The sequence below is a fragment of the Sinohyriopsis cumingii genome, chromosome 13 (genome assembly GCF_028554795.1).
Source record: "Sinohyriopsis cumingii isolate HCF-2022 chromosome 13, ASM2855479v2, whole genome shotgun sequence".
In the NCBI taxonomy this organism is placed as follows: Eukaryota; Metazoa; Mollusca; class Bivalvia; order Unionida; family Unionidae; genus Sinohyriopsis; species Sinohyriopsis cumingii.
Genome location: NC_142973.1, coordinates 21374682 through 21396946, shown reverse-complemented (window position 1 = coordinate 21396946; position 22265 = coordinate 21374682). Strand labels below are relative to the sequence as shown.

The following is a 22265-nucleotide window of genomic DNA, read 5'->3' as shown; positions in this document are numbered from 1 at the left end:
TAGGAGTTAAATTACTTTATATCTTTTAGACTATCAAAGCAGTAGTACCTCTGCAGCTGAATATTGAACAAGAGGGGGATGATGAAGGGGAGAAAGATGAGGAGGAGGGGCAGTCCTCTAGTAGCAATGAAGAAGTGGATGAAGATACAGAGGAAAGTCGCTTGTCTGGTGCAGAGACTCTAGAAGACCATCTTAGTCACTGCAGTGATAGCACCATTCCATATGGAGATAAGAGTGATACAAACAGTCTTGCAGGCAGTTCACAAAACTGTTCACGTGAATCCAGTCCCCCAAGAAGTAGACAAAGCCTGAATATTTCACCTTATAGTAGCAGAAAACGAGTCAGATTAAAACTTGAATTTCAAAATAATTCCTTGGTAAATAGCAGAGATGAACTGCATGATGAAAGCTTGCATAAACACATGTCAGGGGAAGAGAGTATATTGTCTCAAGAGACCAAGGATGACAGTTACTTGGATAATAATTCCAAATTTAGTGAGAACAGTGAGGGCAAGAAAATCTGTGATAATAGCAGCAACTTTGAAGTTCATTCAAAGGAGGGTGTTTACTTTGATGGAAAGGAATTAAAATGCAAGACCGAACCAGGCTTGGAATTTGAAATAAATTCAAATAATAACTCTGCCTTACAAAATGATAGTGATGCACATAGGGCTTTTGATTGGATGGATTTTAAAGATGTATTTAGTGCTAAAAGAACCATAACTCCAAATGTTGTTAGCTGCAATTTTCAGAATTCTCAGGGAAATCCAGAATTATTTGAGCAGTCTTCAGATTCCATGAATTTTCAAATTGGTAATAATTTATCAGACTCTGGTTTTCTAGATCTTGATAAATCTGTTGATTCTGGCGTGGATAATCATGTAACAGATGAAATAAAGGGGACAAAAGAAATTAGTGATGGAGGGAAATTTGGATTGAATGTCAAAGAACAGGCAAGTGGAACAAAATTTGTCTCTTTAGTTCCTAATAGTATGTGTAAAGTCATTAAATCTGAAAGTACAATGACATTATGCAGAGATGATATCAGTTATAAAAGTACTGTATTGGATGTAAATATTGAGTCAGGGAGGATGATTAAAAATGCAGAGTCAAATGAACATGAAGATCTTGATTCCAGGATCTCAGATGATACTGAAAAATCTCAGGTTTCAAATAACTTTATAAACATTGCTGAAATAAGGGTGAAAGAGGAACCATTGGATTTCCAGACAAATAGTGTAGTTGGACTTGAACATAATTACCAGTTGCCATTAGATAGAGGGAACTCTAGTTTCTTTAAATATACCCATGGGGATGGTGATTCTATTTATAAAAATGCTAATCAGGGCTTGGAAAGCTTCTCCTTGCCTGAAGTAGATTTTTCTCAAAACGGATTAATACTTAGTAGTGACATGGCATCTGTGGAAAGTTCTTTGGGTTGCACAAAGACTGTCACTTTAAAAAAGGAAAATGTGGCAGAAGAGCTTTTAGCACAGAGTCAAATGAAAGACAAGCAGGAGGATGACCTGGAGGAACAGTGCTCAACACAAATAGATACTGACAAGAAGGGGTATAACAGCAATTCAAGGAAAAAATATTTGGTGAAAAAGGAGGTGGAAGAAGAAGAGGAGGAGGAGGAGTCAGAAATGGTAAGTGGAAACCACACTTCTGTATTATGTCACTTTTGAAGAAAAACAATGGAATTAAATTTGGAGGTTTTGTGTGGTTTTAATAGTGTTTCATTTGCATGGTGTGGTCATAATAAACACATGCATTGACTTGGCAATCAGTCACATATGAAAGAAGGATCCATTTGCCTGTGCAATTATTTTATTTGTGCTAGTAGTTTGTGGCATAGTAATTTAGCCCTTGGCGTGCCTCTGTAGATTATGATAAGAATATGCTGTAATTAAAAATTAAAATAAGCATACAAAACAGCTTTTGAGAAAGAGTAAAAAAATACTCGAGTTTAACCAGTAAGTTACCTTTTCGAGGAAACGATGAGAGGTGAGACATAGTCCTCCTTTTCGCATGCTAAATGTACCAGGAGCCATTTTAGTATTTATATCAACATGCTTAGTTTTATATTTAAAATCCATTACACAAAATAGAAACATATTCAAAAGGTAACCATTAATAATTGTGGACACCTCCAAAAGTAATGCTAACTTACCTGCTGCAGGTGCCAGATTTGAGGGAATTTGAGTTGATAGTGGACAGTGTGGAGAGATTGAGAGAACTGACACAGAGATTTGAGGAGCCTGAGCCAATGGTCATAAAGAAGGGTAAAAAAGAACAGGTACTTCACAGTGTATTGTATCATTGTTGTCTTTCTTGTATTTTGCTATTGCCAGACATGTATCAGCAAATGGTAAAGACTTATGCATTACTTTTCTGGTGGCAGGGGCCACGTCATCATTATCATCGTTATTAAGATTCTGTGTTGAAATTTTGTGTTCAAGCTTTTTTACAAGTCAGAATTTCTTAGATGCAAGAAGTGGGAAATGACAACCAGATGCAAACCATATCAGATTTTGAAGAATTATTGGGAAAAATGTTTATGTTGACAAAGGGGTAGGTACTGTAAGAGTCAATTTTTGGCTCATAATTAGATCCAGATGAAACTTGTATACATAAAACATGTTCCCCCCCCCCCTTTCATTAACTATGTATTTGATTTGTATTCAGGACTGCTTTCAACAAAGGAAATTAAACAATTAATTTGCCTTTTGTTTTCTTCTTCATTGTGGTACCTATGTTTGTGGATTATAGATATGTAGGCTAAAAAGCTCTTACCATGTATTAAATGACATGAAATTAAGGATGGTCCATTATAAATATTCTGCTATACACCAAAGCATTCTCTCTTTATGAAGTTTGTATTTCCGTACCCTTGTACTTCAAATATAAAAGGTCATATGGCATAGAATTTCAAATTAAAAGTGGTAACATTTGTCTTCTTGTAGGCATTAAACATAGAACTGAACCTTGAAAGGACAAACACCACTTTTATATTAATGTTAGAATAAACAATTAAACAGAAAAATGGGCAAAATTTCTGGTGTGAAAAATGTGCATTAATATGGAATTCATGCATAAGAAAAATGTATACATTCACACATGCATGTATGCAGCTGAACATGTGCACACACACAGGCATATGCACACACACGTATACCAGGGACATTATAATTTTTTTAAAAAGTTGTTTACTCAAGGATAAGGAGACTTTTCTAACCGGTGGGTCCTCAGTTGAACTGTTCATTTATTATTTGATTTCAAAATCAAGACACATCGAGACTTAGACAAAATGCCATTTTCAAACATTGTACAAGTATTTTGTGGTTAAACAGCAAATTGATGAAGATTGTAATAAAATTCAGAAGAGTGCTGAAGTTGCTAGGTCTGATAATTTGGATTGAACAGTGTAAGAAATTGTGTGGTGTTGGCTTAGTGTTTGGAATACAGCCTTTGCTTGAATTAGCAAAATTCAGTCGCACTCTACTGGATCAACAAGAGTTATATGTCAGTTGTCTAAAGAATTTGAAAAATTAAACTCAATGACAGCTACTGATTATTCTCATCTGGACATTTAGCCATACAGGTATACCCAATATGCTTATGGGGACTGCAACTTTTGCTGGTGGGACTCATATTTTTACCAGAATAGGAGTCCAGGACTTCTACTTTGAAAATTCTATTGGGACTGCTGGATGTCATGAGAAGGAAAGACAGAAAGACAGAAGTAGTGCAAGGGGAAGAAAATTAATTAAAACACGGAAGACAAAAATAGACAAAAACCGGTATAAATAGAAAACATTTAAATCTGTAGGAGGCTGAAACAGCAGATTCATGATTTACTGGTATTTAGAAGTAGTAATGCACTTTACATCGACACCAAGTGGAGTCCTTAAAATCATGACAGATTATTGTATATAGACATTCATACATTTATACATTTATTGTAGCTGAAACGTTTACATGTATTAATAGCTTCAATATTAGCACATAATGGATATTTTATAACCAAATTTGAGTCCTGAGCATGCGCATAAGATGTAAAATAATTTTTTAAAGATCGGTTGTGATTTTAAGTTTATCAAAATGTCGATACATTTTTGGCCATGGTAGTATCGATCAGCATTTCGAAAATGTGTGCATTTTTGGGCCAAAAACAGGCCTTTCAGTACCTACCCCATCCAAACAATTTGGATTTTATGGGATAAAATTGTGAAAACAAGTTTTTGTGTGCACATGGGGATGGAAAAGTGCTAAAATAAACCAATATGATAGATTACTACATAGACTGCATAGTTTTTAATGTAAAATACAGTGCAGTGAACATAAAATTAGTTGATAAGACTAAATTTGTGAAAAATGGCAGCAGAAATGAAGAGGACAAAAAGATGTAATTAAGTTGTAAATGAAACTTTAATTTAAGCTTGTAGTTTTGTAAAAGCTCCCAGATTTGCAGGAATTAATACACTATTTTGTTCATTATGGACTTTTATTACGACTGATGTGCACAAGTATTTATAAACTCGTAGGAAGATGCAGTATAATTTTCTTTTACCGAACATGTCCATTCTGAACAGGCATTGTAGGTTCTGAAAAGTTGATGCTAAGATTCCATGGATTGGTATCTTGGCAAGAATATAATCCTTGTTGTTATTTTAATACTTTACTTTTCAAAATAGGAAATCTTACACCCATCTCTCTGCATAAATGTTGCCAGACTTCATCCACTTTGTGTTAGAGTCATCAGAGCTTGGGGAAAGATATTTTGATGATATTTTGTGTTTGTATGTGCAGTTCTTACATGTCCACCATAAGGCAAAGTATATTATGTTATGAAGTTTTTAGTCCATTGTCAGTTATGAATTTTATTACTTCATTGTAACTCAAGTTGTCCAACATCAACAGTTATCAAACGTTATGGATTCCTTGCGCTTTGAGAAAAAAAGAACAATATTGGACTGAAAAGGTCAAAGGACAACATCACTCTGACAGAAGGAAGAAAAATGGCTTCTTCACAATAACTCAAGTTCTCCTTCATTTTTTGCACTTGGCATAAGAAAGAACCCAGTTGATATTGGATTCAAAGGTCAAGGTCACTGACTGAAAGAAGTAAAATGGTTTACACACTTTAACAAAAAGAAGATAAATGGTTTCTACACAATAACATTAGACTGCTCCGGTGGTCTAAGTGGTTATAGCTTCCACCTAGGATGCGGTAGGTCATGGGTTCCAACCCCAGCCAAGTCAAACCAAAGACATAAAAATGGTACTAGCAGCTGCCTTGATTGGCACTCAGCATTAAGAGGTTAGAATTAAGACTGGTCAGCCTCGTGTGATGATAATGTGACTGGGTGGGACATGATGCTCCATGTCTGTGGCATGATGCCCCAGTACTGGACATCACTATAAACTGCCACACTGCAGACATTGTAGCAATATGACTGAAAAATTTTTAATTCTACTTCCATATTTTCATAGCTGAAGGTGTTCTTATTAAAACTGCTGTCCAGTTCATTCAGTCATTCATTCAAGATAATGTAGATCTTAACTGAATAATGGGCATGTATTTTCAAATGTTTCATTAAATGATATAGATAGTATTTGATATTTTGAGAAAAGACTTTAGATTAAATTATCTAATCCAGGAATACTTTTACCCACAGATTATTAAGCCACCTCCACGAAAGAGGTGTGTAGTGGAGCTTCACAAACGCCTTTCATTCCTGTTGTCTGAACTGGAACCATGGGAGAGTAAATTGGCTAAGGCTACTGAAAAAGCACGAGCTAAGATGCAGAAGGAATATGAAGAATTTCAGGAAGAGCCAGAGGTATGTACAATATGAGCCTGGTGTTAAAGAATACAAGCATCTCAATGGGACACACACACAAGTGTAATCAATATCTGGAAGAAAACACACAATAATAGAGCAAATTACCTGTAATCAGCACACAAAACTTAATAGGGATTCACACATATGATTTAGACATAATAAGATAGATATGGTACAGGAATTCTTGTATATCATTAGTTCTCTTGTCAACTATTATTCTTCAGCCAGAACTCTTTGATGGCCTGAGCAGTTAGAGCATCTGCCTCAGATGCAGGAGGTCATGGGTTTGAACCCCAGCCTAATTGATACATGTTATTTGTCATGTACTCCAAGTATGGCCTTGATTTCACTTTATGAATCTTACTCTGAGAAAGAATTTGTTTAAAAATAAAAAAAGATGTATAGTTCAACTCTAACTGGTTCTGAATCAAGGTCAGGAACTAGGTCAGCATTAGATACAAAGTTTCTATTATTAGTTGTTTACAAAAAAAACAGTCAGGTCAAACAGAACTGAACTAAATTGTTGGACAATGTCGGATCCTGTAAATAAAGTTACAATACAGTAGCATGTAATGGAATAAAAATGTTGTTGAAAAACTAACAAACAAACAATTAAATTAAATCAAACATAAATTAAATAAAATATACATAACGATAATAAGTTAGATCTGGTACAGGAATTCTTGTATATTGTTAGTTCCCTTGTCAACCATTATTCTTCAGCCAGAACTCTCTGATGGCCTGAGCAGTTGAAGCATCTGCCTCAGATGCAGTTGGTCACGGGTTTGAACCCCAACCGAGTCATGCCAAAGACTTATAAAATGGTACTAGCAGCTGCCTTACTTGTTACTCAGCATTAAGAGGTTACTGTTAGGACTGGTTGGCCTGATGTCTGGATAATGTGAATGGGTGGGATATGATGCTACATGTCTGCGGGATGATGCCCCAGTGCTAAACATCACTATAAACTGCCACACTGCAGACATCATAGCGATATGACTGAAAAATTGTTAAAGCTATGTTAAAAATTCTAAACACACACACATTCATTCTGTGGCCTACTTGCTTGCCTCTTTGATCTTGTTGTCACATTCATAGAAAATCTCCATAAGCCTTTTGTTTAAAGTTTCTTTTTTATTTGCTTGTATTTCTTAAAATCTTGTTGGCGTTTCTTCATACTTGGGATGAGTCATTATGAAGCTGAGACATTTCATTCGGTGACAAACTTGCTCACCACTTTGATCATGGGGTCACAGTCACACATTTTAAAACAATGCTTTGATCCTGGGCTCCACATGCAGACTAAGGCTTTCTTGTTATATATATATATATATATATATATATATATATATATATATATATATATATATATATATATATGTTGATGACTTAATTGGATTTTCAGGTCATTAAAGCAGTTTTTATCTCTACAAGTCACAGACCAGAAGAGCTTATGGGATGGTGTGTTGTCCATCATCTGTCACTTGATGTCCATCTGTTAGAATTTGTTTGATATTGTTACTCCTCCTAAACTGCTTTGATGATCGCCATGAAACTTGTGTACTCATTCATCCCAAGATCTAGATGGTTTTAAGGAAAAATAGTGCCAATTTCATTTCCAGTATGGCTGCCATGGCAGCAGTTATGAAAACCTTATTACCGTTACTCATCTGGAGCAGAAATTCATAGCAGTATTTGGTTTTAACCATAAGACTTCTTACAATATTTTGTTGGTCTTAAAGGTAAATGGTTTCACTTGGACATCCAATATGACCACCACAGTGGCCATCTCGAACATCTTGTTATCACTACTCCTACTAACAGAAAGTCACATTGTTATCACTACTCTATTAACAGAATGTCATATTGACATGGAGTTTTCACCTAAGGACTTCTTGTGCTGTTTAACTGATCCTGAATGAAAATGCTGAGCGGACATCCAGTGTGGCACCAAAGAGACTGCCTTGAAAATCTTGTTACTATTCATAGATGGAAAGTCAAATCAAAATTGTGTTTTCAATAGATGATTTATTATGATATCCAGTTTGTACTAAATAAAAATGGTGCCAATCTGACATCCACTATGGCCATCATGGTTGCAGTCTTGAAAATCTAGTTATAGCTACTTCTCCTTAATGGGCATATTTGCAAAATGTTTCACTAGAATCTAAAACAAGTTGGTCCTGAATGAAAATATTGCCAATCTGACCTAAAATATGGCTTCAACTGCAAACATATAAAAAAATCTTGCACTTAATTCTTCTTCATGGATGGTCATATCAATAGTTGGTTTTCACCTTAAGTCTTCTAATAGTGTCTGGTTTATTCTTCATGAAAATGGTACTGATCTTGCATTATAAATTGCTGCTACATTGGCTAATTTGGAGAAAAAAATTGGCAAAGAATATCTTGTTCAAGAATATCGGAAATGGTTTCAGTGCTTAACACATTAACCTCTAGCAACGACTTAACGGGGCAGGAGGTCGTAGCCTACTGCCGAGCTCTGTAGCATCATGGTCATGCATGATACACTAAAGTGGTGGTATTGTAGAAAGGTAGACAGATGTAGCTCTACAATGGTACCAAATAATCTGGAATATCAAGTTGCACTGCAAAGTACAGATAGAAAAACCTCATTTTTTGGACCCGATTTTTTTCTACCCAAAATTCGCCTGTGGTCGGAATCAGATTTTTGTTTGAATTTTAGACTTTTTGGTCTCAGATCTAAAGCAGACTTGTATGAACTGCAAACAGACAGATGAGCCTTTTGCAAAAAGTAGGATGGGCATTTGTAATAAAGAGTGGTCTCGATACAAAAATAATGGCTCCATTTAGCAAAAAAAAATTAAAAAATTTCTGCTCATGCGCAAGTCAAATAGTCAATGAAAAACGATGTTTCTAACACAACTAGGCAGTATGTTATTGAAAGATCACCGGGGATTTGGTGTTTTCAGATCTGTTCAGAAATAGCTTTCAAAATGTGTTTCCTACTCGATTTTCAGGCGAAAATGACAAACACCTCCCTGGGTTAATGTGTTAACAGTAAACAAGAAAAGAAAAATGATCTTGAATTCCCGGAAATTGTTTTTGGACATGAGTCAATTCCTTCAAGGGACTCGCATATTTTATGCACTTTTTGGACTTGGACTTTGCTGAAAAGCATGTTAACTGGACTTGAGAAAAATCACTTGATCTGTAGAAATGAAATTAATCAGGCATGTTTGTAAGCATATGTACATTTCTTGGCTATATTTTAAAGCCACAAAAGCAGTTAAAATTTTTTTTTTAATGATTTTTATGAAAACCATATTATCATCATAAGATTTTATTAAACCTTTATGTAGACAAATGAAATCTGATGGGCATATTTGTGTCCGTATGTTAATTTTCCAATTTTGTTTGCTTCATAATTTCTTATAACTGTCAGATTGACTTTTTTAGTCGCAGTGAAAGCATGCGAGTTTTTGTAAAAGCACAAATCTAGTTTCTTGTTAATGGCTGCTATATTTTTTCTCTGGACAGCTGTTCTATTTCCTTGGCCCTAAGTAGTCTTTAAGGCTCTTCAATTTTATGGCAATTTAGTTCAAGAAAATAATTTCTGCATTTTCAGGAGAAAGGTTGGGACCTTGAGCGAGAGGAAATGGAGGAGGAGAATTCTGGATCCTCCATGGAGAATACAGAGACTGAGGAGGATGAGGAAGAAGAAGATGAAGACGGCTCTCAAGAGGAGGGACTTGTATCAAAGGGAGATGACTCTAACATGGAAACTGACATCAGTTCCAGAGGTCGCATCAGAAAGAGAAGAATTATTCCAAACAATGTGGAGGATCAGATTGCACCAAAGAAAGCAAAGATCATAAGTAAATCTGAACAAAATGCTGAGTCTGTGTATATTCCAGAAATTCTGCAGAGACCTGAAAATTCCCCGACTCCTGGAAAAGTGATATTAAATTGTTCCAATCTACTCCAGACATTAAAAGGAGTTCCCATCACTAACATGGTGGGTGGGCATATTGTACTAACATCTCAAGGTGGACAGACTGTCCTAGCTACAATAAATCCAGAAAATGCTCCTGGTCTGAGGCTGTTACAGACTAGTTCAGTAATGCCCAGTCAGCATATTAAGGTAAAAACTGAATTGTCAACATCTTCTTCAAGTTCCCCTTTAGCAGGATCAAATCAGTTGCAGTCCAACTCAGTTCTCAGCTCCAAACATCCCACTATCCAGATGCTGCTGTCCAAGACATCTCCTGGTCAGGGTATAGTGCATACAATGGAACAGGTATCATCTGCAGCTGCAGCAACCAGACATGGGACCCTCACAGCCAAAAGTAAGTCTGCACAGGTGCAGCGCTGTTATATTTGTTATATGCCTGACAAAAGGCATAGTGTATTATGTTGTGTCCTTGTCCATCCATCCATCTGTTTCCAATTTGGTTTCTGTACAATAACTGAAGTTCTCCTCCATCTGTAGTTACCAAACGTTATGGATGGTTTGCACTTGGGATAAGAAAGAAACTTATCAGTTTTGGGTCAAAGTTCTTAGTCACTTTTTCTGAAAAAGAAATTAGTTTTTGCACAATAACTCAAGATCTCCATATCTATAGTTAGTGAACTTTGTCAACGGCTTGCATTTCATATGGTAAAGAACCTTATCAATTTTGGGATAGAAAGATAAAACGTTGAGGACACTGACTGAAAGAATAAAAGTGGGTTCTGCATAGTAACATCAGTTCTTGATAACATAACCAAACTTTGTGGATGGCTTATACTTGAGGTAAAGTCAAAATGTCACAGGTCATGGCTACTGTGACCGAAAGAAGAAAAATGGTTTCCACACAGTACCATTAGTAATACATCACAGACCTAGACCAAAATTTGTGGATGGCTTACACATATGGTAAGGAATTGATTTTGGGCCCAAAGGTTGATGGCCAAGGTCACTGTATCGAGGACTTTTAAACATGTTGCTGGCATTTAATATACCATTTAGAGTACTCTTTTTATGTTGCCTGATAAGCATAGATGATAGATAACCATTTCTGAAATGTGAAATATCCCTTTTGCAAAGATTCATTTTGAGGACTACTGCATGAGATCAGAAGAATTGTTCATTGTGATCTACTTTTCATGCACAAACTGCATTGCAATTCAGCTATTTTATCAATGATTCTGTGATCATGTTCATGCATTTAGTTCAACTTTTCTTTTTCACACTTTTGGATTTACAGTTACTGTTAAGTGTATTTATTTTGAGGACTGATTCACTGTTGTCAAGGGGGCCCCGAGTGGCCGAGTGGTCTAAAGCGCTCTTCGTTACGGATCACTGCCATCTCACCTCTGTCTGCGGCGGTTCGAGTCTAAGATTCAGCCAATGTGGGCATGTGAGAAAGCCTGCCAGTAGCTTCTCGTGGGTCGGTGGTTCTTTCCGGGGTTTTCCGGGTTCTTCCTCCACCATTAATACTGGCCGCCATGTATAGCCTATCGTGCTGAAAAATGGCGTTAAACCCCACAACAACAACAACTGTTGTCAAGGAGTACCAATTTTCATGGATGTTGCAGTGCTGTAAGCCATAAATTGAAAGACCCAGCAGACAGAAGACAATAGGATTCTTTGAACATTGAACATATTCTATAGCTCAACATTTGGGTCAAGTGAAATTCTTGGTCATGCTAGTGAAATTTTCTGAGGGGCATGGCTTGGACAAGTCAGTTTTTTTATGTGTGAGAAAGCTAGGCAACTACAGTTTGTTAACTCGGATTCATGGCTAGTATGTAAAATAATCTCTCTTAGCTTGAAATCAATTGCTTTTACACAATTGTACATGCCAATGCTTTCCATAGAAGTTATCGGGAGGTCACTCTGCTGCCACCACACTCAAAATATCATGTGTTAACCTATGATACAGTCCATGGAGTCACATGGTGCTGACACCCTGTAGTATATATTTCTTAGTCTTATCTGATGGTAAAGTTCAAAGAGGTCAGAGAGATGCTGGCACCACTCATCTGATGGTGTCATACCTTATAATGACTGCATTGGTGACTGTAAACAACAATCCTGAGTTTTGCATGTAGGAATAAAGGTTAAAATAAGTTAAAATAACGATTGTCTGCACTTGCTCATCCAACTTTTGCTTGATCTTTGTATACAGTTTGACATTGATAGGAGAACATGTTGAATTTACTAATGTGGTGTTACATGAAAGTAATAGTGCAGAAGTGGGAAAGTCCATGTGTTGGGGGGGTGCAATTATGAAAGCAAAGATGGCAACTGTGCATGCATTTGATAGGTCTTTAAACTTCATATGCTTCAAGCTTCTTATTATGAACAATTTTTGGTCCATCTTCATTGAAAATATAGAAATAATTAATTGGAAATTGTGTTGCATTTGGTTCTGTGTTTCCATACACTAATGTATGTTTTACAAGACTCTTGTATAAAAAGGAAAGACTTATGTTTGCACCATCCAAATTAGATCAGGCATTGCAACTAGCAATTCTTCCTCATTTATAATGCATGCATGAGGCAAGATAAAATATCACAGTGTTTTGTATTCAGTATTAGAATTTGATGAACAAATATTTGAAATAGTTATTTGTCAGTGGATTGTCAGTATTCGATCTTGCAGATATGATAAAGAACATGTGGACAAATTGAAGGTTATAGCCCAGAGTCACAGGGAGTGCAAGATTTGAGATTGTGAAACTTTAGATTTCCAATGTGTATTTTGTAGCAAAAACCCACCAGATATTGAATATATAATTTCTTTTTAGGTCTTCTTGGGACTGCTAACCTCCAGATTCGACCAAAGCCACCAGAGACTGTTACATCAACTGCAGGAGTATCATCTCAGACCCCACAAAGTACAGTTCAGAAAACCCATCTTGTTCTTCATTCTCCACCAATGCAGAAGGCAAAGAACAACTTCTACATGGCCAATGTGAACAGTCTGCCACTCAGTGTTCTCAAACAGCTCATGAAAACCAAAGGTGTCAAAGTCCAGTATGGTCCCAATCAGCAGGGTGTAGTGTTCATCCCAACTTCCCTCTTTTCTTCAGCTCATCAGACTGCTGCAAGTACAGTCACGACAAACCAGAGTACAGAACCTCCCACAGTTTCATTGAGTGCTGGAGGTCAAGCAGCTGTTGTCAGTCCTTGCTTTGGTGGTCAGACTTCAGGCAACATTTCAGTTATGTCTCCACAGCCAGCTTCTTCCAGTTGCCCGCTTATGACCAGTACAACAGCTACTCAGCTTTCTGGCAGAACTAGTGCCAGTAGTGTAGGTTTGAATACAGGTTATATTTTGCTCCCAGCTTCATCCTCTGTTACTGTTGTAAATCCTGTTATTAGGGCAGTCTCATCTGAGTCCTCAGGCATGTTGCCAGAAAAGTCCAGTCTTCCAGGAGGTCTCCAAAGTGATATGATATCAGGACCTTCACTGAGTGCAAACCCTTCAGCAATTAGCACCAGCACACAGATTCTTACAACAGCTGCTTTAAATAGTTCAGGCAAACAAGTGCCCAAAGTTATAAGAATTTCATCCCCAGGCACAAATGAAGGCAAATCAAAGGACCCACCAAGTTCTGATGGGACAAGTGTCTCCAGTTCAACTTTAACCAATGCTGAAGGTTCAGCACCAGTTGTTGTAACATTATATGAGAAAGATTTAGTGAAGCAGCCTTGTAAATATGCAACCAATCTTACAGTCAAACATCTTCTACTGAAGAGGAGATCTTTTGATGACAAAGAGAAACCTGGAACACAACAGATATTGACTACATCTGCTACAACCATAACAGGGTCACTTTCTACTCCAACACTGATATCTACAAAGAGGCCACTTCTGTCACCATCCAGTGCCACAACAGTTCAGTCAACTTGTGTTCTGACAACTATTTCTCCAGCTAAGCTCAACACTCTTCTTATGCAAACAAATGCTGCAGGTGCAAAGACCATTCCACCTTTAATAAAACTGCCCAGTAAAGCTGTCTTGGACTCTGCAGTTCAAGCTGTTGTTACCAGTGTGAATACCTCCTTGCCCACAGCAAACATTAAAGTGCCTTCACCTGTAACTTTGCCTTCCATGCAGCCCAGAAGAAATGTGACAAAGACAATACAAAGCATGAAATATCCCATTCCAGTAACTCCTAAAGTAGAGTCCAAGTCTCCCTTAAAGCCTACTGCAGCTGGAATTGAGCAGAGTGTTGGCAGTGGACAAGTATCTCTTCAGACAGGAGGAACATTGACCACCACTCGGACCCTGCTTCCAACCAGTGTTGGGTTGCTCCAGATGGCACAGCAGCCAAAGAACATATCCACACCACAAGTGCAGTATTCTCCACAGGTGCTGATAAATTCCCAAGGGATCCTACAAGGAGTTTTGACCCCTCAGGGACTCATGGTTCCCCAGACTCCCCAGCTCCAGATACAGGGTGTAACCCAACCTGGGGCTGCACATCTGTTAGCTCAGATAGGCATGCAGTCTATGAACACTAGTAGTATTAGTAGTAGCCCCAGTGGAATTTCTTTAAGTTCTGGTGGCAGGTCCGGACAGAGCCCAGTTAGGCTGCTTCCTAATAGCTTGATTCCAAACAGCTCAAACATCCTTCAGCATAGTCAACTGGGAACTTCGAAACCATCAGATGTCAAAACGACTAGTATAATTATCCCACAGGTTGTGAACCCTTCTGTATTCCGGCAGTCAGTGACAGGAGCATCAGTGAAATGTTCTAAGGCTACTACAGTGCCATTATCAGAATCTTCAGTAAAGTTTCCCATATCACAAAGGAATACTTCAGATACATTAATCACAGGAAAAAGCATTGTGAAAAAAGAGAACCAAACTTTTGAAATTATGTCACAGGCAGTTGCAGTTACCAGAGGGACTGGAATTAAAGAGGTCTCTGGACCTGTGACTTCAAAGGCTGTTTGTGTGAAATCCCAAAATTCTGTTGGATCAAATATAGGACACAATGCTTCAGTTGTATATACAAACACAAAGACTATGCCTATTCTTTCCTCCAGTGTGGCAAATCAGCAAACTGTGCTGGCCTTAAAATCTCCTCAGACAAGTGGAGGAAATACAGTGATTATTCCTCAGCAGAATGTAATGCAAGCTTCAGTTTCTCCAATGGTCAACATCCCCCAAGGGTTTATTCTTCAGGGAAGTGCCACAGGAATTCCATTGGCCAGCCAAGTTCTTCAGCCAATTCCATCAGTAAACCTTGCTGCAACAATATTACAGCAGCCTACTGTGAATCTACTGCATTCTCCTGTCAGTCCAGTACCAGTACTAAATCAGCAGATCCTCACAGCAGTTCAGCAGATGCAGCATGTTCTTCATCCAAGTCAGCAAGTTGTGAGTCAAGAAGCTTTGATGAAACCACCCCCAGTGACAAAAGTTCTCATTCCTCCTAACCTGATTTCAGCTGCACAGAAAGATGACCAGCAGGTTACAAGCATAACTTCAGTTGCTCAAAGTAGCATTAAAACTGAACAACAGCTTGCTGGCAAAGCATGTGTAGTTTCTGATTCTAAAACTTTACCAATACCTTCACTACTAGTTCAAGGTCAAAATACAACTCATTCTCCACCTGTGCCAATTCAGACAACAGCCTCAAAGTTAATAAAGCAACTTAGCAATTCTAGCTTGCAAAGTAAACTCAACCAATCTAATATTCCATCACAGTCTTTACCGGAAGTGAAACCAGTGCTTTTATCACAGCAGCTGAATACTGCTACTGTTTCCAGTCCAGCCAAAATTACCCCGTCTAATCTCATAGCACCCAAGTCAGGAAAACTTGGTTCCAAAGCAGGGCAAACATTTGTCCTTTCCTCACCTCAAAAGACCAGTGTGCTTAGGCAAAATTCCCTTGTTACTTCTCCTAGTAAAGGACCTATCTTTCCATTATTTACACCAACAACGGTTACTGTAAATTTTGGTTCTGTGATAAGAAATACCAGTTCCACAGATAAATCTGCCAGCAGTCTTGGCAACATCTCAGCACCAAAACAGATCCTTCTTTTGCCCAAAAACACTGTAGCAAAAGGCACTTCCTCTCCCAGTGTGTCACCTGGAGACTCAGCTGTGTCCTCTTCTATTATGAATGCCCAGGAGTCTGCTAACACCACAGTAAGTTCTATTTCTGTGATAGACGGAACATCAGCAAGCATTAAGACTAATATGAGCATTGATGATCCTAAAGAGAAAGCTCAGAAAATCACCCTGTTTAGCATAGGAGGGCAGTTGGTAACAGGCCAAGGTGTACCTGTCACTTTGGACAATGGAGTTCTTAAATTAATGCCAAAAGCCAAGGTGCAGATCAACAACCAAACCTTAACTCCGAAGCAGATTCAGGACACACTGGCCAAGATAGGCAAAATGACAATACCAAGTTTTGCTGGCCAGAAGGTGAAAGCAAATCAAGGGGAGGGTTCTGAGGTCTCACCTGAAGGGATCACTTTTAGCCCTGGTGTAGGTATGTTCAAGAGTTGTGTGAAAACTGAGACAAACATAGTTGCTCAGGATGCAAATGTTCTGCAAGACATGGAGGAACCAGCAGCCTCGCAAAATTTTAAAATGGTGGATACTGATACCAAACCAGTTTTACAGAGTCCTCTAAAAAAAGAACATTTGGCTCCTCACATCACCAAAGGAAATGTATTTGTGACACAAAATATGCCAAATGCAGCTCAAAAGACAAATTCAGTTGTGCGAAGTAGTGAAGTAAATCCTAAAGGCATAATTAGTGATGTACAAGGGTTAAAACAAGGAGATGGTGCATTTGTTCAAAGTGCTTCAAAGTTGATTGAAGGACCTAGTTATTTTGTCCAAGGAAATGTTCCTCAAGCCCAAAGTTCTGCTACAATTTTAATGCAAGGACCTGGTGCTGGAGATGGAATAGCTCACTTAATTCAGGGAACAGCAAACATTCCGCAACAAACACCAATATTGCTACCAACATACATTGTCTCTGGGAATGCTAAGGTAGGAATGGAAACAATTCAGAAATTTTCAAGCAAAGAGCAAGGAATGAAAAAACTTGGGCAAAATAAAAATCTATTGGTTCCAGGTGGTTCCAAACAATCACAGTATGGTAATATTGTGGCACAAACAACCACAGTGCAAATTCAGCCAACTACTAATTCATCAAAAGAGGAATTGGGTTCAGCACAAACTGTAGAATCTTCAGCAGAAAGAGGATCCCAGCAGGCAGGTAATGTAAGTTCAGGTTCAAATTTACAAATTGACAGTGACCAATCTGTTAAGCATGCTAAACAAGTTCACAGTCAGGTGACACCTGTCCAGCCAAAAGCTAAGTCAGCAGTAATGAAGTTGAAAAGTGGGGTTACTGAAGCAGTAAACTCAAAATCTGATGCCACAACTGTTCAGCCCACTCATCAAGGAACAACAGGTGCAGAAAACATCAAACAGACCACTACCACAAAAAGTTCAGTGGGACATTCTACAGATGCAGCATTTTTTACTGAATTTAAACATTCTGGCAATGTCCACTTTGTTTTAAAGCCCATGAGCTCTTCTTCAGGGTATATTGTCTGCCCAAGAATCAAAAACATTTCTCAGTGCTCCAAGGCTCAGACTAAATCACTTCCAGACAGTTCATCCTCCCTGACAGGAATAGTGCTTGAGAAAAGTACAGAACAAGACAAAACTGTCAACAATTCACATTCAATGAAAACAGGTGAATCAAACACAAATCCTAAACAGACACTTCTTGCACTAAAATTGCCTGCCACTACTTCCATTTCTACAGATTTTGTCCAATCTGCAGACTCAGCAAGCACCCAAGCCTCATCAACAGAAATTCAGCCTCAGACTGTAGACAGAGAAACAGAGGATGTGTTAACTATTGATTTAGGCAAAGGTGATGCAAGCAACATTGAAAAATCCAGGTCTCTCTTGATCCCAGGCATCAGAAGGAAGTCAGAAACTATTGTACAACAGATTCCTATTAAAGAAACATCAGATGCACTGAACATTAACAGTGATGTACAGGAGAAAAATGAACAGGAGGCAGCTTTGAATCTTCTGAGTCTAGCTAACCAGGCCAGTAACAGGTGACATCTCTCCAGTGATAAACTGAGGCAGTTGGTGTGAGTAGGAATATGATTGCCTTGAAATATTTGGAAGAGACGGGGTCAATTTGTCAGCAGATATGAAGTTTTGTGGAATAAAATGTTGCTAAAAATTTGTAAAGTGATAGATGAAATCATCATTCATCATGGATCTGTTATGGGAAAAAACAGAAGTTAACCAAAATTCCATTTTGAAACCATATGTAAGGTACAGGAAGTAAAGTTTTATGTGCAATTATATTGTCACTTATTAAATTAACTGTAAATTTCATGTTTGTACAGATGGTTTTTAAGGTCAGTGTTCTGCACATGCATTGAAATCTCAAGGTTTCTTGCTGTAACTTTTTTAATGTATGAAAGTGATTTTGTGGAACAGAAATCACATAATTTTTATTCTTTTGATAGTCCAAGTTTACATTTTATTTTTGGTTTATTAGTTATAAATTTTGCCATATTGGTTCACTGCAGATTGAATGCTTAAGATTTAAAGTTTACACATTCTGTGAATACTGTATATATTTACATATGAGTCAGATCTGGCTGAAAACTGCATAGACACAGATCTGCTGTCACCTAATATGTTGGGAAATCTGGGTTTATTCAGTTTGTTAGTAATAATCAGTAGAACAAACAGTATAGATCCAGGTTTGCTGGCACATTGTGTGATGGATGATTATTGCCTATGTTGTTTGCAATTAGACAGAACTTGTATTTGAGTATATACAGTGTATGGTTTATTTTATTTATGTGTATGCACTATATACAGGTATACAGCCTCTTGAAATTTGTCCATTGTTTAATAGATAGTACCCAGGTCAGCATGTGACATTCCTGGCTCCGCATACTTGTAACTTTTTACACATGAAATTCAAGCAGAGCAAGTCCCAAAATTTGTATAGTGTATGACTGTAATTAGGATAAAGATAGAATATGATTTCAGAAATCTCATAACTTGTATTCCTCACCAGAGTGCTGATTTTGACAATGTCTGTGCTGCAAGTATCATATTAGAGTTGATTTTTTTTTATAACTTGAGCATGAGAGGTTATGAGATGCAGTGTCTGTTAATGAAACTGGCCAGTAACAATTTACATTTTAGGTCCGTGGCTGGTATTTTGCATTGCTGCAGTAGCAGGTATACTTCCTCCATTTTCATGAAAGAACTTGTGGCATTATCACCCATGTACAATTATCCCATCATAAAACTTTACTCATGGGTCCAAGTAATGAATGATACTCTATACTTGGAACTATTTGCTCTAAATTCAAAGCTGTAACCTTTTCATTGGTCCAAATATTTTCCAGTAAGATTTGGATTTTTAGCAGTGGCTGTCATGCTTGAGAAATAACTGCATGTATGTATATTGCATGCATTTAATTGATGAATTATCTTGCCAGTAGGGGCCCTGAGTGGCTGAGTGGTCTAAAGTGCTCTCTGTTATGGATCACTGCCATCTTACCTCTGTCTGTGTGGGTTCGAGTCTAGGATTCGACCAATGTGGGTATGTGAGAAAGTTTGTCAGTAGCTTCTCGTGGGTCGGTGGTTCTTCCTCCACCATTAATACTGGCCGCCATGCATAGCCAATCATGTGCTGAAAAATGACGTTAAACCCATGAACAACAACAACAACAAAAATCTTGCCAATACCTGGTTTGCAAAATGTGTATTTGACACTGTATGTACCTTCTTGTCTTGGTCTTTGTCTGGATTCTAGTAAATAACTAAATAGCCAGGTCTATCTGGTTGAAGTGGAGTGAAAGCTGTTTCTATGCAAACACAAAAAAATAATGGTACAGAAGCTTGTGCAACCTGTATTTGTGAACCAGGCTGTTTGAAATGACTGTGCAGTTTTAAGTCATTTGTATTCTTATTTCATGTTCCCTATGATAAAAGTTATAGGAACCACAATGATATCACCTGATCATTAAGTACAGAAGGCCAGTCACAAAACACTTCTCCCCTGGCAGGGCTGAGCAAATCCCATAGCCTGACATCCCGGACTAGTCATTTTTGAAGTCGGGCAAGACAGATTTTCCAAGTTGCTAGTCCGAGACAAGTGCTTTTCTTAAAAAGTCGGGCTTTTCCTTATTTTTGTGCTTTAATCACTATATCTACCAATCATACCCTCTGGGTGTACTGAATACTTGTTTCTACCACTCTTCGTGTATACATTTACATCCTGTTACCACTTTACTGAGGGGCCCCGAGTGGCCGAGTTGTCTAAAGCGCTCTTCGTTACGGATCACTGATATCTCACCTCTGTCTGCGGCAGTTCGAGTCTAAGATTCAGCCAATGTGGGCATGTGAGAAAGCTTGCCAGGAGCTTCTCGTGGGTCAGTGGTTTTTTCCGGGGTTTTCTGGGTTCTTCCTCCACCATTAATACTGGTCGCCATGTATAGCCTATTGTGTGCTGAAAAATGGTGTTAAACCCCACAACAACAACAACAACCGCTTTACTGCTTATTGGACTAAGCAACCAAATTATCGGCAAATCAAAACATGTCAAACAAAAGAAAACCAGTATGATCAATTAGCAGTGTTGTAAGCAGTTTTGTTGCAATGAGTTTAGTCAATCTAGATCATAACAAGCGGCTCACTATGATTTTCATCCAGCGAGTCAGTGTAATTAAATTAATGAAAGGTACTTTACCGACATCAGTGTTGGTTTCCTTTATGAACTGATTAAATGACAGTAACGATTCTTTAATTTATAATTGATTATACAGATGATGCACTTCCACATGTGATATTGTGTTTGAAGCGAAACAATTACGCTAATTAATGAGCTGTTTCAGTTCGTATTTAAAAGAGAAAATTGATGTCATGATCACTTTAGAAGTAGTTGTCAAACAAGCTAATAGTTACTCTGTGGATAAAATGAGTTTGCTAAATTATTTTCGCAAGGAAGCTAATAACGGCAATTCGGAGAAGGTAAATTTGTTTGAAAATGGAGGGATGAAACGTACATGGACATATTTTCAAATCCATCTGCTAAAACATATATACATGAACCTGAAGAAGCCAAATGTATAACAACCAGTGTTTTTGAAAAATTAAATTCTTTTAAGAAATAATTATGTTGTATATTATTTTTTTTTCTTCTATGGATTAAGTACATATGTCTCATCATCAAATCTCGGCAAGAGATTACCATTTTGGGACCAGTGAAAAGTAAGGTGGGACTAGTGAAGAGAAAGGTGGAACTAGTGAATTTTCTGAAACCACTTGTCCTGGACTAGTGGTTTTAAAAAAAATTTGCTATGCCCTGTCTGGTCACACTTTCAGTGATATAACAATTATTGCAATTGCTCAAAACCCCAACTGGAGTTCCCAAACCAGGAAAGAAATGGAATCTTACTGGATATGCCACCTTAGAACACTGAAACCAAGCATTTTTAACCAAGAAGACTTGAAAAAGACAACCATGCACACAAAAAATTATCTTTTGTAGCCGACACATTTTCTTTTAAATAATTCTCATAATTTGCTTAATAGCCTATGACTGCTATAACAATGAAATATCCAGAATATAATTTTCGCTTACATAAATTTTCATAAAATAACATGTCATTATGGCTCGTCATTTTCTAGATCAATACAGATATTTTCCAGTATCAGTAACACGCTGAAATAAACTAGTTGAAACATAATAAATTGAAAGGTTTAATTCCTGTACAAACAGCCATGTAAAGTTTCACAAACATAACCTTTTTTCTGTTTTATTTGTCTTGTCTATATTTTGTATTTGCCTTTCAAAAAGACTCATTAAAGAGTCAAAAGCACTCAGGCTAGTTAGATACTAGTTTCACACTGTTTGTTGTCAGTTTATTGCATTTAGCTTAATCAATCCCTGACACACATGATCCCTTGCTGGATCCAGTGCACGTGAAAGGATTGTTATTTGCCATATGATTTGTATTCTTTATACATTGTGCATGTGTGTGTGTGTGCATTTGTGTGTGTGTGTGTAATTCACTGAACAGTTTTAAAGATATGCTTGATTAATTTCATGCACAATTACTGCTTTCAGTGGCAGAGAGCTTACAAATATGATGATACTGTGTGCATCAGCAATTTACTTAAGTAAATGCAGAATTTTCTACATATTTTACCTTTAATAAATTGTTTCATCACAGGCAGTTCATTTTTCTTTTTAAGTTGCAGTTTTGGGATAATTCTTTATATTTGAAGTCGGTGTTCTGACATACATAGATTTCCTGTCTTGCATGCATAGGAAGAAGATGGCTTCATTAAAATGTCATTCACAGATGGGGTATCGTATTATTGTCTTTGCTACAAAGCTGGAATTTGAAGC

The 22265-nt window shown here is 37.5% G+C and overlaps 1 protein-coding gene across 1 annotated transcript in view; it reads left to right on the top strand.

Annotated features, from left to right (window-relative positions):
- The window catches only part of LOC149785036 (uncharacterized), a 72222-nt gene extending 50137 nt beyond the window's left edge, over window positions 1–22085 (top strand). Inside the window, exons 11-15 of the mRNA XM_089978742.1 lie at window positions 30–1649; window positions 2183–2299; window positions 5682–5846; window positions 9460–10180; window positions 12627–22085. Coding sequence (XP_089834868.1) covers window positions 30–1649; window positions 2183–2299; window positions 5682–5846; window positions 9460–10180; window positions 12627–17935 — 7932 coding nt within the window. The 3' untranslated portion in view covers window positions 17936–22085. The remainder of the gene's footprint in view (window positions 1–29; window positions 1650–2182; window positions 2300–5681; window positions 5847–9459; window positions 10181–12626) is intronic.
- Window positions 22086–22265: the final 180 nt, after the last annotated feature.